Raw genomic sequence first — 16,603 nt, 5'->3', positions numbered from 1 at the left:
CTGTGTTCTGGAGCTGCCTGTGTTCTGCAGCTGCCTGTGTTCTGTGGCTGCCTGTGTTCTCTAGCTGCCTGTGTTCTGCAGCTGCCTGTGTTCTGGAGCTGCCTGTGTTCTGAAGCTGCCTGTATTCTGAAGCTGCCTGTGTTCTGTAGCTGCCTGTGTTCTGTGGCTGCCTGTGTTCTGGAGCTGCCTGTGTTCTGTGGCTGCCTGTGTTCTGAAGCTGCCTGTGTTCTGGAGCTGCCTGTGTTCTGACAGACAGTCTGTTGTAGACAACATGACAACCAAAGGCGCACACATGTTGAGAAACAACTTACTTTAATGAGAAACTCATATGAATTGCTGTATATTGAGCTAGTGCTATTTTATACAAATTTTAAAAAAATCACTAGTGACAATTTACATTACAGATTAAAAAGTAAATAAATGAAAGCTTGGGTAACTTTATTTTCTGTCATTTGTGTCATACAACATGTATGTACCTACTTATAGAAATAAAGTAGGCCTAAACATAAGGAGACAAGCTTTTAAAACATTGTGTACAAAAGGCAAGAGGAATAACACTACTGCAAGAGTAAAGGATATATCACCATGGTTTTTGTTTTTTACAAATACATCTTTACAACCAATACAACTACTGCCATGTAAATGAGTAGTTCTCTATTTGTTACTTTACAGGAACTAGAGGCAAGGGAAACTAACTGGTGATGTGATGTATTAATGAAGACAACACTTTCTGTCTTATCATCAATGTGGTTAAAATGAGAGATTATAACAAAGATTTTGTTTTTCTGAACCTGACATTTTTATTCACGCCATCTCAATAATTGAAGTACCGAGCAAATAAATGATTCATGTTCATCTAACCCAAAACCAATACATTCTGTCAAAACCAAAGGGTCAAATCTTAAACTTATTTGGATTGGCCGTTTAATTTGGAGGGTTTGACCCTCACACTACTTGTTCTGTTCAAACTCCTTTGGGAACTAATAATCCTTTTTTCGTTAAACAAGTCTTTGAATCTTCTGAAAGACTCCTCCTTAGATTGTTCCAGATACTTGCGAGGGTCGTTTTGTTCAATGTAGTCTTCATTCATCTTCTGAAGGGTCCGGGCTGCTTTGCCACAGATGTGAAGCTTTAGAAGAGTCTCACATTGGTCACCGAGTTGCAGCGTCTTGTCTTGTCTCAATCTCTGATCAACCATGTCCAGCAGCTCTTTGATGTATTTATCACTGTAGTTCGATTTGCTGTTTAGCTTTTGTTCCAAGAAATCTTCACACTGTTTTATAATGGTTTGACAAAGGTCTTGTTGTAAGTTTCTCAGCCTGTCACTGTCCATGAACATCATTGCTGACTTGGTCTTGGTCCAGATATTTACTGATTTCACAACAAACTCTTGTGTTCCGCAATCTTTTAATTTGGTTTTTGACAGCAACTTGTTGACCTGACTCCCTCTTGTGGATACATTTATTCTCAGCATAGAGGAGGCATCACTAGCAACATCTTTTCTTTGGGGGGTTTTGAAATGCATCTCAGATCTAAATTGTTCCCACATACTTTCAAATTCTTCTTTAAGTGACTCACTGGACTCAGTGTTACTCCCTCTGCATTTTTGCAGCATATCAAGAACCTTCCTGTCAATTTCCTGTGCTAGTGATTGTTCAAGGTCGTCTAATTCAGTCTTTCCCTGTTTGAGTTTAACAGCTTTCTGCAGTTGGCTTTTGATAGTGTCCTCGGTTTTTTGTCTTAAGATATTGCTTCTGGTGATGAACTCCTCTCTATGTATTCCCAAAACATTGTTTTGGCCTTCTTGTGTTTCAAGATACTTCTGTAGTTTGTTTTGGATGTTCTGTTCTGCCGTGGAAACCTTCTTAGATGCTTCCCTCAACAAGTCCTGCAGCATTCTGTTGAGAGACATCTGGGAATGTGGAGCACTCATCGAGAAATCCCTGATTTTATTTTGAGTTGTTACAATCCAGGATTGAATCTCTGTATCGAATGACCATTCCCAAATGGTGAACTCATCCCTCAGTTTATTGTAGGCATCGGCAGTTCTGCTGTTTTTGAAAGTGAAGAGGAAATTCTCGTACATAACCTCGCCCCACAAACTGTCAACGGACTTATTGAAATCTGTCAAATCTCCTTGCTTCCTGCTTTTTGCGAGATCTTGCAGCAGTTTCTTTTTGAAGTTGTACACAGCCTCACTGTAGCCAGAACTGACCGTAGCCATCGGGGGAGTCCCATGCCAGAGTCCTGGGATGTAGGTGTCTTTAGTGTCTGTATCATACTCCATAACGTCCGTGAACCTGGTGACCTGATCGTCCTTATTCTCCATCATGGCTGCGGACAGCGTCACTTCGTCCAAATCTGACAACGTTTGTTTCTGTTCCCTTACGTGATAATCTGATGTTGCAGACACATTCTGGTGGACAAAGTGGCAGATGGGCTTCCTCTCTTCTTCCAGCAAGTTCTCCATCCTAATAAAGGCGTGGACCACGATCTGCAGGATGTCCTTCATCTCTGCAAAGTTAACCACGTTGATGTTAAAGATGGTGACATCACTTAGTCCAATGACGAGGGTCGCCAGCTCGTTGTCGTGTTCGTGACTATCTGAAAGCTGGGCCAGTTCTGGGTCTTTGAGTCCTTCAGTGTCAATGACCATAATAAAGTCACACTCCAAGTCCTTCTTCTGTTCTGCGTCTACCTTAATAAGATGCATGAAAGCTCCTCTGGTGTTAAATCCACTGCTGACGGCAAACTTGACCCCAAACATGGTGTTTAGCAGGGTGGACTTTCCTGTGTTTTGTACCCCTAACACTGACACCACCTTGATTCTGCTTTTGGTTTCCACAAGATCATGAAGAGAAGTTAGCACATCTGATATCCACCTCCGTGGTATGTTTGATGCGTTTCCATCCACAAGCTCAATGGGGAAACCATCTAGAAGCATCTGGGCACACAGTCGAGGCAGAGTTTCCATGTTTTTCCTTTGAGGACTGTTCTCAGGAAGGCAGCAGGCTAATTCGTACAACTGGCCTAACTCGCGAAGGAAATGTTCAAGCCCCAAGGAACAATCTGAAATATGTCTATCCAAATCAGCAATTTCATCCTTTTTTTCAGTGGAAAGGTTTTTGTAGAGTTTTCTTGAACCCGATAGACTCTGTCGTGAACGATCATCCAAATATATTCGCAGCCATTTGAAAAAATAGGATCTTTGAACAACCGGACTTGACATTCCTTGAACGAACATCTTCATAGCATCTGACATACCCTGACTTTGTTGTTTATTTCTCAGTTGTTCTTTTTGTGAACTCAATTGTCTTTTGTACGCCTCAATGTTTGTTTCACCTGCTTTTAGAAGTCTACATTCCTCTTTCTCTAACTTAGAAAGCTCTTTCCAGACTTTTCCTTGAAATGGTAGCTGTTCTTCTTTGAATTTAACAGTGTCTATAATTTTGTTGGTGATTCTTTCAGCCAAGGTCTTAGCTTGCTGACAATCAGGATTGTCTTCATCGACTTCAATTCCAAACTGTCGAGCTATACTGGCCATCTCTTCCATTTTCATGTTGTTAGAACTTTTCTCGATGACCCTACCAATAGAAACCTGTAGCTTTCTCACAGCTTCTTGATCATTGTGTTTCTTCCTTACGATCACGTTTGTTGGATTGATGAACATTTTCTCTGTCTTAGAATTCACAACCAGAAGCAACTCGGCTTTTGGCTGTTTGCCTTTCAAAACATGCAAGGCAGCCTCTGAATTATCACAGAAAATGACAACAGCTGCAGACGTTTCACACAGGAACGAGAACTGTGTTTCCAAACTTCTAACGTCACCTCTAAGATTTGCCACAGCCATTGGATTACTAAACATGTCTGTATTGTTTTTACTTGGAAGGTACCAACTGACCTCAACCAACCCATCTGAAATCCTCCTTGGGACATCGCCACACTCCATCCCCTCATGAACAAAGGTGTCATGGTACTGCTGAGGATTGCTTATTAACTTGTTAACAATCTGGGATTTGGACAGTCGATCTTCTCCGAGCCTGACAAAGGACACCATGGGAATATCAGCTTGTACAACTTTCTCCTCCGTTGAGAGATTTGACTCTGCCTCTCTGGGTGGGAATTTCTTGATCAAGTCCCTCAAGGTCCAAAGCATCAGGGTGTTTTGTCGTGTGTCACAGTTGGGTAAGAGGAGAGGAACAGCAAACTGACACATGGACATTTTCAGAACCATCTCCTGCTGAAGGAAGCTATCTGAGCACAGAAACATGGCTGTTGTAAGGTCAACAGGATTAAAGGCATCAATGTTTTCCAGTTTGTCATGACTGTCTAGTGACGAACATGAGACACTTTGGCCAGACGTTAAACATTTGACGACTCTGGTATTTGCATTTGCCAACATAAGACTCTTTAAAAATGCCACTGGTACTGATGTAATTGTCTCATCTGAAGTAGTGTTTGAGTTTATCTCAAGGACAGTACTCAACGTAAGCTTGTGGTCATAATGTTCTTTCAGTCCTGTCTTGGACAGCATCTCCCTGAGGCATGATCCTGTAAATACATAAAAAAGGAAACATAAATGTGTTTTAAAATGTACATACATTTGTTTTAACAATCCTTATCCTCAAAATGCAACAACGCAACATTTTCATTGAACTAAACACATTTTTAAGTCTTCTGGGGTAGAGTTTTTATGGTAAATTGTTGTCTGTGTGCGGGACATTTGGAAGGCTCAGAATTGTTAAATTGAATATTCTGATAAATGAATGTGTCAAAAAGCACACTTTTGGGCAGCCCTTGGCTCATAAGGGTGTGACCAATACTGTATATACATTGTATCTGGTAAATTAACTGGTGAAATAACTTTGTTCTGCTTACTTGTGCTGAAAGTATGTAACACAGGTTGACTCTTCAGTCCGCACTCTAAGACAGAGCAGACACTGACAGAGTACTTAGAGGCAGGTCTCAGGTCAGAGAGAGTGATGCTGAGTGAGGAGGTGGTGGTGATGTGTTCATCTGTTCCTGGAGTCTGGTAGGAGATCTGGTACTGGAGTTGGGTCTGGTTTATTCCACCTGGCTGTTCCCAGCTCACAGTGGCTGATGTGGCGTCCACTGAGACAACTGTCAGCTTGACTGGAGCAGGAACCGCTAGATAGATAGATACTTTATTAATCCCATGGAGAAATTCAGGAGTGAACTAGGGAGTGAACAAGATATATTTAGAAGTTAGAAATCAAGTGTCGATTATCCAATAATAATTCTACTTCAAGACAAACCAGAGTAGTTACATTAAATAAATATTATATTAAACATGTATTCTCCTGTTTAAATTATTGTAATCTACATTGGGGAAATGGTTTGGTGATGGAAGTAACACTACATTTTGAGAGAACCCTTGCAGATGATCTGCAGCAACAATTGTTATGAACAGGCTTGTGGAGGATCATATGAATGGTAGTGGGCAGTTTGTTAATAGCTCATAGGTGTTTAGCTACAACAGTTGAGGAGCTCCAGACCACCAAGAGAAAACCCTTCAACATGTTACCCAGAAGGATCACGTACTTGTGTAGATAGTCACAGAAGCAGGTTCACTTCGTTCCCCGTTGCTCAACACAGTACAGACTCCGACAGTGTACTGAGTCTCCGGCTGCAGGTCGGTCAGGGTTCTGCAGCTGTCTGCGGTGTGTACTGCCTGAGGCTCGGACCCTGGGCTGCTACAGGTGACCAGGAAACGCTGGGGAACGTGATCTATTCCTGCAGCCTTGGACCACTGGAGACGCAGCTGAGTGGCTTCACATTGCATCACTTTAATTTTTCGAGGAGGAGGAACCACTGTTGGAAGGGGAGATGGGAGAAGCTTGTTTTTTAATTTTATTTTAATTTCCACAATCTGAAAGAATATAGAACTCTAAGAGTTACTCTTACCCACTGTTACTTTTCAAGACAATCTAAAAGTTACTGTACCTGTAGTTACTGTTTTAGAAACCCAGTCACTGAGGTTTTCATGTTCCCCCTCTGTGAAAACTTGGAACTCATACTTCTGACCAGATTGGAGTCCGGTTATTTCTACTTTGTACATGTCTTTAACTTTGAAGTTATTCTGTTCTCCATCACCCTCCCAGGTCACTCTGAACATCTTGGGTCCATCCAGACCTTCAGGAGGTCCCCAGGTCAGAGTCACTGAGTCTGGCTTCACTGACAGGATGCTGATCTCTCCAGGAGGGGGCAGCACTGACACATAAATAATGATAAGGAAGAAAACAATGATGAGAAATATGGTCCATCCAAATACACACAATATATAACACATATAGCACATTTGATCTAATTGTGTAAAAAGTTAAATAACTGATGGTCAGAGGTAAGAAAAACCAAACAGGCACACTTACCATCAAATGAATGTAATCTTTTGTGTCGCTCCTCATGAAAAGTCTTTTGCAACGTAAAGAGAAGAAGGACATTACTGTTAGTTGGTACATCAAATGATGATGAACAAATACTTAAACCAAATTATGGTCCACCTGAGTGAATTTTTTTTGGGGGGGGGGTATAAGAATGTCCATCAAAATCCACAATCACTCACACACAAAACAACAAAAAATAACACAAAGATAATTGTTGCCACCTGTCCGTCAGACAGTCCAGTCTTGTGAAAGACTTCATGTCCTCTGTGCTGTGTTGCAGAACACAGACTGCAGATCAGCATCTCGTCAGTCAAGCAGAACACCTCCAGGGGCCTGTTGTGTTCGCTGCAGAGTTGCTGAAGTCTCCCCACATCCACCAGGGTGTGGAGCTGGAGTTTAGGGACTCTGTAATGCTCCCTGACGTGGGTCTCACAGTAGGAGATCCTACAGGTCACACAGGTCTTCACTGCCTTGAGCTCTGACTAGATGTCACACAGTATTTTCCTGTTTGGAAATCATAATCAGGAGAAAGACACACATTGAGACAGAGTTTTATGTTGCCCGATACTAATAATAATGCATTGCTTTACAATGTAGCTCTATGAATGCAATGATATATATAAAGTATAGATGTATCAGAATCAGAATTTGGTTCATTCGCCATGTATGTTACACAAACACAGAATTTACAGTGGCAGGAAGGTGCAGACAATAAACATATACGGATCTTAAATTAAGTTTAAAAAAAAAGAAAGTGCAATACTTAAACTAATTCTAAGAACTAAACAGTTGAAAAAATAAAAATAATGTATACATATATAAATATGTATATATATATATATATAAATAAGTATAAACGTATATATGTTAAATATATGTTATTTATGTACAGATATATATTTTTTTAAATAACTCAACATTATGGACTGCACTACTACGCAAGTACAATGCTGTTAGTACAGATATTTTTGTATTGTGGTTTTATGAAGTACACATGGAAATACATGAAAAAAGTTACCAATTAAAGATTAAAACTAAAAATATTTTTTAAATCAATGAATAATGAATAAATAAAAAGGTAAGACAATCCAAAAAGTTTGACTTACCCTGTATTTTGTGAGTGATCAGACGACAAAGATGATGTAGATCGACCTACAGATAGCTTCAAACCTGGTCTGTAAACCATATTTAATGTTATTGAAAAAAAAACAACAATAAAAAATGTATAACTGTTCATATCCACCAACTTAGCAATTGTGGAATATACTGAAGATAACATATTGTTTGTCGCAAGGGCTTGATTGTGAAAATACTATCCTTCACCTTTGTAGAGATTCAGTTAACAGTATTCTTCTGGTTTAGGACATTAAAAGTAGAACAAAGACTCACCCTGCTCCTTTTACATCAGAAGACATTTCTGATTTAATGCTTCCAGGATACTCAGATGCATAACCAGAGCATAAAGACCTGTAAATAACACAAAGACACTCATTAAATATAAATACATTTCAACAGACATTTCAACATAGTTTGTGTTTTCTTGCTAGTCACTACTGTTTTGCACTGTTACAGGGCCTCATTTATTTTCCAAACATGTGGGACAAAGAGACAGTCTGGTGATGTTGAGCATGAGGGAAAAGACATTAAATGGATTTAAATGGAAGGTCAGTGTCTCATTAGGAACAGGGAGGGAGTGTGGGAGGAGGCAGAGGACAGTCATTCACAAAACCCAACTAAATTTCAGGATCAAGGATCACTGAAATGTATTTGAACTCTTGGGGATTTGGGGGACTTTTACTAACAACATCTTATGTGTTAAACACCAATAAGAAAATTGTGAAACATTTGTATTTGTATTTTAGACTCCAATAGGACCTCCGGTTTATATTTAACTTTGTGAATTAGAATGATAGAATGCTCATTTCCTAATGATAAATAAAGTAGGGATAAAATCTCACCTTGAACCTTTGAAATATAAAGGATCATCAATTGATTGACCACGGCTTAAAGCAGCACCGTCAGACGTAGACCTTGATAACAAGTAAATAGTAAAAGAAAGATATTCTTAAGATAAAATCGACTAAATGTAATAAGCAGTAAATGTACCCTTTGGACAAACGTTATACTATCACCTGACACTCAACACTTCACATCCCCTTCTAACAGCCGAATATGGGATAGGATCTTGTATTACTACATAAATAAAGATTACAAAACATACTTTGCTTTGTCAAAAACCACATCCTCCGCTGGACGCTCCATCGGCTCTTCCTCCATCTTTCTCCTCCTCCTCCCCCCTTCTCTGGGGTCTGTTGTAGGATACAAATGCAACCTTTGCTTCCTGGAACCACAAGCCATAAAAACAACCTTCAGACTATGTGAGAGGAACAAATTGAATAATTTCACCTTGTATCAGTGTCTGATAAGCCTTAAGAAGATACAGAGGTGATAAAACAGTTCCCGATATTAAATATGTAACCAGGATTTTTTACATTCAAACATTAATATTCTAGAAAGTCTGCCAGGAATACGATTATAATATAAATCAGGAGAAGCGTGAATATTAGAGACATTAGTAGGTAGCTTAGTTTGTGTCAGTTGTATCAGATGACATCAAGAAAAGCAGTTAAAGTCCAACTAAAGACGATGTATTCATGTGTCAGAGTGTTTAAATCACACACCTGAGACAGAAGCAGGAGTCTAGTCTTCATTTACACACAAACCAGGACTGCAATACTGGGACTCAACGAGTATTGAAATGATTGAATATGAAAATGTCAAAATCACCAACCTGAAAGAGTTACTCCTTGAAGAGGCACATGTGTTCACGGAACATTCTCCTAACGCTTTACTTCAATCTGAGGTAAGATTGAAGGTGTGGTACTTTTTGCCCTTTGTCCTTCTGGAAAACACAAGATTATATTACCTTATGAGATGGCGTGTAATTCGTCAATGATTTATAGATCACTGATAGAACTGCCTGAAAACAAGTACATTATAAAAAAGGGACATTTGTTAATCAGAATACTCAGCCAGTTTTCAAACTCTGAATACTCTGCATGTCCTGAATTGGCTGTTCTTTCTGTACAGTATTAATGGTCTGTTCTTACTGTAGTACAGAAAAACAGACATGTTTCCCCCTCTGATGTTAAGGTAAGGAGACGTGTCATTTAGAAAGAGGAAGTAAAGATGGACATGGACCTACATCTGACATTCAACATGTAAATCATTTGTCATTATTGGCGATAAAAAAGACCTGGGTTAATTGGTTGGAGTAGAAGTAGAACCTTGGACAGAGAAAATGCAGTTATGTAACAATGTCCCCTCTCTCCAAATAAGAATAGACAACAGATGAAGCCCCATAAACTAAACTGAATCCTTGTATACTTTAGAAACTCATCTATTACTTCCTAGAAACAAGGCAGTGGAAGTTGGGCGTGTGTGAGAACATCAATGCAACTACATCTTTATGTTTGACAACAGATCCAGGATGAATGGTGTTAAATCCGATCCAATCAGCTTTATTGTGGGCAGCAGTTATTATTGGAGGGGGTTAAATATTGCCCAAACAACCACGACGAATTCCCTTATGGTTTAAAGGAAGATGGGAAACTGAACAGTGTATTAACATGAACCAAAAACCTGGCCAATACAAATATAATTATAGTTATTTGACTCTATGGGTTAAATTAGAGCAAGAATGGTCAAAGTAAGGTTAAAATGAATATACATTTAATAACATTGCAAATGAATGAAATCAATTACAAGTCAAACATGTTACAAAATGAAGGTTAACTCTTACCTACACTACCATGATCATTGTAAATCAGAGAGACAGGGTGAGCAAGGAGAATGACTACAAGGACAAGCCAGAGCTGAGGAGAAGGTCTCAGGAGATCAAGAATCCACAGAACAGTGCTGCACAATTCCCTTTATACACAAGGACAACCAATCAGACGACTTCTTGACCCTTACTCATCACATATGACTAGCAATGCGACAGTAAAATTACACAATAAGGTGTGAGAGCCATCAAGTTAAGACCCTGTCCAGGAACCCTGTCCAGGAACTCCAGATTTTAGCATACCTGACATGGGCCCACACAGTGGTCTGCAACACTGCTCTCAACCAGCCTGACATGGGCCCACACGGTGGTCTGCAACACTGCTCTCAACCAGCCTGACATGGGCCCACACAGTGGGCTGCAACACTACTCTCAACCAGCCTGACATGGGCCCACACAGTGGGCTGCAACACTGCTCTCAACCAACCTGACATGGGCCCACACAGTGGGCTGCAACACTACTCTCAACCAAACTGACATGGGCCCACACAGTGGGCTGCAACACTACTCTCAACCAACCTGACATGGGCCCACACATTCGGCTGCAACACTACTCTCAACCAACCTGACATGGGCCCACACAGTGGGCTGCAACACTACTCTCAACCAACCTGACATGGGCCCACACATTCGGCTGCAACGCTGCTCTCAACCAACCTGACAAGGGCCCACACAGTGGGCTGCAACACTGCTCTCAACCAACCTGACATGGGCCCACACATTCGGCTGCAACGCTGCTCTCAACCAACCTGACATGGACCCACACAGTGGGCTGCAACACTGCTCTCAACCAGCCTGACATGGACCCACACAGTGGGCTGCAACACTGCTCTCAACCAGCCTGACATGGGCCCACACAGTGGGCTGCAACACTGCTCTCATCCAGTCTGACATGGGCCCACACAGTGGGCTGCAACACTGCTCTCAACCAACCTGACATGGGCCCACACATTCGGCTGCAACACTGCTCTCAACCAACCTGACATGGACCCACACAGTGGGCTGCAACACTGCTCTCAACCAACCTGACATGGACCCACACAGTGGGCTGCAACACTGCTCTCAACCAGCCTGACATGGGCCCACACAGTGGGCTGCAACACTGCTCTCAACCAACCTGACATGGGCCCACACAGTGGGCTGCAACGCTGCTCTCAACCAGCCTGACATGGGCCCACACAGTGGGCTGCAACACTACTCTCAACCAACCTGACATGGGCCCACACAGTGGGCTGCAACACTGCTCTCAACCAGCCTGACATGGGCCCACACAGTGGGCTGCAACACTACTCTCAACCAACCTGACATGGGCCCACACATTCGGCTGCAACGCTGCTCTCAACCAACCTGACAAGGGCCCACACCGTGGGCTGCAACACTGCTCTCAACCAACCTGACATGGGCCCACACATTCGGCTGCAACGCTGCTCTCAACCAACCTGACATGGACCCACACAGTGGGCTGCAACGCTGCTCTCAACCAGCCTGACATGGGCCCACACAGTGGGCTGCAACACTGCTCTCAACCAGCCTGACATGGGCCCACACAGTGGGCTGCAACACTGCTCTCAACCAACCTGACATGGGCCCACACAGTGGGCTGCAACGCTGCTCTCAACCAGCCTGACATGGGCCCACACAGTGGGCTGCAACACTACTCTCAACCAACCTGACATGGGCCCACACAGTGGGCTGCAACACTGCTCTCAACCAACCTGACATGGGCCCACACAGTGGGCTGCAACACTACTCTCAACCAGCCTGACATGGGCCCACACAGTGGGCTGCAACACTACTCTCAACCAACCTGACATGGGCCCACACATTCGGCTGCAACGCTGCTCTCAACTAACCTGACATGGGCCCACACATTCGGCTGCAACACTGCTCTCAACCAACCTGACATGGGCCCACACAGTGGGCTGCAACACTGCTCTCAACCAGCCTGACATGGGCCCACACAGTGAGCTGCAACGCTGCTCTCAACCAACCTGACATGGGCCCACACAGTGGGCTGCAACACTGCTCTCAACCAACCTGACATGGACCCACACAATGGGCTGCAACACTGCTCTCAACCAGCCTGACATGGACCCACACAGTGGGCTGCAACACTGCTCTCAACCAGCCTGACATGGACCCACACAATGGGCTGCAACACTGCTCTCAACCAGCCTGACATGGACCCGCACAGTGGGCTGCAACACTGCTCTCAACCAGCCTGACATGGGCCCACACAGTGGGCTGCAACACTGCTCTCATCCAGTCTGACATGGGCCCACACAGTGAGCTGCAACGCTGCTCTCAACCAACCTGACATGGGCCCACACAGTGGGCTGCAACACTGCTCTCAACCAACCTGACATGGGCCCACACATTCGGCTGCAACACTGCTCTCAACCAACCTGACATGGGCCCACACAGTGGGCTGCAACACTGCTCTCAACCAGCCTGTGTGTGTGTACTGTGGTCCTTAAACATCAGCTGGAGTTCCAAGACAACAGTCGGTCATGTGAGGACAGGATATGAGGATTGGAACATATAACACTTACAGTCTGGTGTGTGTGTGTGTGTGTGTAGAGACGGAGATAGAGCGATAAGTAGTGTACGTCCAAGTGTGTTTACGTCATGTGTAAGTGTGCGTGTGTAAGGGATGGACTAGATCAGTGGTTCTCAACCCTGTCCTCAGGGACTCCCCGTCCTGCATGTTTTAGATGATTCCCTGCTCCAACACACCTGATTCAAATGTATGTTTGTTACCAGGCTTCTACAGAGCTAGATAACCACCCTTTTATTTGAATCAGGTGTGTTGCAGAAGGGAAACATCTAAAACATGCAGGACAGGGGGTCCCTGAGGACAGGGTTGAGAACCACTGGACTAGAGGGAGGGAGGGATGGATGGAGGGTGGGTGGGAGGGAGGGATGGAGGGAGGGAACATGGGTGAGGGGGCATGTTTACCACTCTCCACTGTGAAATCTTCTTATGACCATTTGCTGCTTGGCATCTCCAGCGCTGTATTCTGTGTTCACCTCTAACCTCATGCTGCATGCTGTGTGATGGGTGATTCATCCAGTCAACCTTTGAGTAGTCGTGTTGAACGTTTGATATATCGTGTGTCTATGTGTGTGTGTATATGTGTGTGTGTGTGTGTGTGTATGTGTATGTGTGTGTGTGTTTATGTGTGTGGCCTGGTTCATTTGTTTCTCTGTGTTCCCCTCCTCTGCAGGATAGAAATCTACGTCCGGAGGAAATGGAAGGTAACCAACAAATAGACAAAGAAATCCGCTGTTTAAAACCTTTTGTTCCGTGTTGCATGTAAAGCAGCCATACCACTGCTTTAACTTTGTCATCACTCCGTCCCTCTCCTCCTACGCCTCTCTACACCCCACTCCACCTCCCTGCTCCGCCACCCTCCTCCACCTCCTTCCTTCACCCTCCACCTCCCTCCTCCACTCTGCTCCCCTCCTCCACCCTCCACCTCCCTCTTCCTCTCGGCTCCACCTCCCTCTCCACCCTCCTCTTCCACCTCCCTCTCCACCCTCCTCCTCCACCTCCCTCCTTCACCCCGCTCCACCTCCCTCTCCACCCTCCTCTTCCACCTCCCTCTCCACCCTCCTCTTCCACCTCCCTCTCCACCCTCCTCCTCCACCTCCCTCCTCCACCCCACTCCACCTCCCTCTCCCCCCTCCACCCCCCTCCACCCCCCTCCACCCCCCTCCACCCCACTCCACCTCCCTCTCCACCTCCCTCTCCACCTCCCTCCTTCACCCCACTCCACCTCCCTCTCCACCTCCCTCTCCACCCTCCACCCCCCTCCACCCCCCTCCTCCACCCTCCTCCAGAGCTGCGGGAGGCCTTCCGGGAGTTTGACAAGGACCGTGACGGCTTCATCAGCTGTAAGGACCTGGGGGAGTGCATGAGGACCATGGGATACATGCCCACTGAGATGGAGCTCATCGAACTGAGCCAGAAGATCTGTGAGTCACACACACTCTCTCTCTCTCACACACACACACACACACACACAGGCAGGCACACGTACACACATACAGGCAGGCACACGTACACACACATTCACTATATGTTAAGAGAAACTATTAAAAACAATGTTAGCCATCATCATCATCCTCAGTCCCATATTCTTGGTGCAGTGACTCATGTTGTCCTGCAGGTGGTGGCAGAGTGGACTTTGAGGACTTTGTTGAGTTGATGGGTCCCAAGATGTTGGCAGAGACTGCAGACATGATCGGAGTCAAGGAGCTCAGAGATGCTTTCAGAGAGGTTAGTGCCTCTGTTGCACTGCATTTCCCCTACAGCAGTGTTTCCCCTACAGCAGTGTTTCCCCTAAAGCAGTGTTTCTGCAGCAGTGTTTCTCCTACAGCAGTGTTTCTGCAGCAGTGTTTCTCCTACAGCAGTGTTTCCCCTACAGCAGTGTTTCTCCTACAGCAGTGTTTCCCCTACAGCAGTGTTTCTCCTACAGCAGTGTTTCCCCTACAGCAGTGTTTCTCCTACAGCAGTGTTTCCCCTACAGCAGTGTTTCCCCTAAAGCAGTGTTTCTGCAGCAGTGTTTCTGCAGCAGTGTTTCCCCTACAGCAGTGTTTCCCCTACAGCAGTGTTTCCCCTAAAGCAGTGTTTCCCCTACAGCAGTGTTTCTCCTACAGCAGTGTTTCCCCTACAGCAGTGTTTCTGCAGCAGTGTTTCTGCAGCAGTATTTCCCCTACAGCAGTGTTTCTCCTACAGCAGTGTTTCCCCTACAGCAGTGTTTCCCCTACAGCAGTGTTTCCCCTACAGCAGTGTTTCTCCTACAGCAGTGTTTCCCCTACAGCAGTGTTTCTCCTACAGCAGTGTTTCTGCAGCAGTGTTTCTCCTACAGCAATGTTTCCCCTACAGCAGTGTTTCTGCAGCAGTGTTTCTCCTACAGCAGTGTTTCCCCTACAGCAGTGTTTCTCCTACAGCAGTGTTTCCCCTACAGCAGTGTTTCTCCTACAGCAGTGTTTCTGCAGCAGTGTTTCTCCTACAGCAATGTTTCCCCTACAGCAGTGTTTCTGCAGCAGTGTTTCTCCTACAGCAGTGTTTCTGCAGCAGTGTTTCTGCAGCAGTGTTTCTCCTACAGCAGTGTTTCTGCAGCAGTGTTTCCCTCAGTTTGACTCAAACTGGTCTCTCTCCCTCAGCTTGACTATAACTGGTCTCTCTCCCTCAGTTTGACTCTAATGGAGACGGGCAGATTAGCCTGGTGGAGCTGCGCGAGGCCATGAAGAAGCTGATGGGAGAGCAGCTGAACCACCGCGAGATCGACGAGATCCTGCGAGACGTGGACCTGAACGGGGACGGACTGGTCGACTTTGAGGGTGAGGTGGGGGGGCGGACTGGTCGACTTTGAGGGTGAGGTGGGGGACGGACTGGTCGACTTTGAGGGTGAGGTGGGGGGGGCGGACTGGTCGACTTTGAGGGTGAGGGAGAGGAGGATGGGAGTGAGAGGGGAGGGAGGGGGGTGTGAAGGAGAGTGATGATGGAAAGGAAGGAGGAAGGTGTTTACAACATCTAAGTCGTCTTGTTGTTTCTCTCCTCAGAGTTTGTGAGGATGATGTCTCGCTGAAACAGCCACCCTGACCAACCAATCAGGAAGAGGACTGATGCTGCACTGTGATAACCAGACCTCACACTGTTCTTATGCTGTTGTCATTCTTAATCTGATGTACAGACTCTTATGTTGTTTTGTAGCTATTAGTTCTGTATTGATCATCTTTCTGTTGGTTTAATTCTCTGTATAGAACCCCTCCCTCCTGTGTGTTGTGTTCCGCTGTGGAAGAGAACTGCCAATGTGACGCAGCTGCAATGATGATTCAGCAAGTAACACGTCTTATTCATTTAGCAGATGCTCTTATCCAGAGAGACTTACAGTAAGTACAGGGACATTCTCCCCAAGGCAAGTAGGGTGCGCCTTGCCCAAGGATACAACTTAATTTTGCAACCGGGAGTCGAACCGGCAACCTTCTGATTGCGTAATAGCCCGATTCCCTAACTCAGTCGTTTGACCCCTCTTAAAGTCATATTTAACATTTGTTTAAATAAATCTGTTGAATTCATTTAAAACTCAGCTTTCCACTGTTTTGATTTCAGCTCCTTACATTTACATTTAGTCATTTAGTAGACGCCCTTATCCAGAGCGACTTACAGTAAGTACAGGGACATTTCCCCGAGGCAAGTAGGGTGAAGTGCCTTGCCCAAGGACACAACGTCATTTGGCTTGGCCGGGAATCGAACTGGCGACCTTCAGATTACTGGCCCGATTCCCTAACCGCTCAGCCACCTGACTCCACTGATCCTTCATATGAAGTATTTCTATTTCATTAA

At 44.8% G+C, this 16,603-nt stretch overlaps 2 protein-coding genes and 1 long non-coding RNA gene across 3 annotated transcripts; 1 reads left to right on the top strand and 2 right to left on the bottom strand.

Moving 5' to 3' along the window:
* Positions 1–1,878: 1,878 nt before the first annotated feature.
* Positions 1,879–5,803, bottom strand: LOC124484458 (up-regulator of cell proliferation-like). The gene is made up of 4 exons (XM_047045374.1): positions 5,563–5,803; positions 4,879–5,133; positions 2,104–4,551; positions 1,879–1,898 (listed from the first exon to the last, which is right to left on the bottom strand). The coding sequence occupies exons 1-4, from the start codon at positions 5,801–5,803 to the stop codon at positions 1,879–1,881; spliced, it is 2,964 nt and encodes a 987-aa protein (XP_046901330.1).
* A 1,042-nt stretch (positions 5,804–6,845) lies between these two features.
* On the bottom strand, positions 6,846–7,873 carry LOC124483838. The gene is made up of 3 exons (XR_006957922.1): positions 7,794–7,873; positions 7,511–7,579; positions 6,846–6,908 (listed from the first exon to the last, which is right to left on the bottom strand). It is a non-coding gene; the product is annotated as an uncharacterized LOC124483838 (long non-coding RNA).
* Positions 7,874–13,424: 5,551 nt separating this feature from the next.
* LOC124484457 (calcium-binding protein 2-like) lies at positions 13,425–16,091 on the top strand (the record flags this gene model as incomplete). The annotated part of the gene is made up of 5 exons (XM_047045373.1): positions 13,425–13,506; positions 14,092–14,226; positions 14,421–14,530; positions 15,450–15,597; positions 15,820–16,091. Coding segments are annotated over 5 exons (501 nt in total), but the record flags the coding sequence as incomplete, so codon positions are not given.
* Positions 16,092–16,603: the final 512 nt, after the last annotated feature.

This window comes from Hypomesus transpacificus, chromosome 22, assembly GCF_021917145.1.
Source record: "Hypomesus transpacificus isolate Combined female chromosome 22, fHypTra1, whole genome shotgun sequence".
NCBI classification, from domain to species: Eukaryota; Metazoa; Chordata; class Actinopteri; order Osmeriformes; family Osmeridae; genus Hypomesus; species Hypomesus transpacificus.
This window is presented reverse-complemented; position numbering and strand designations above follow the sequence as displayed.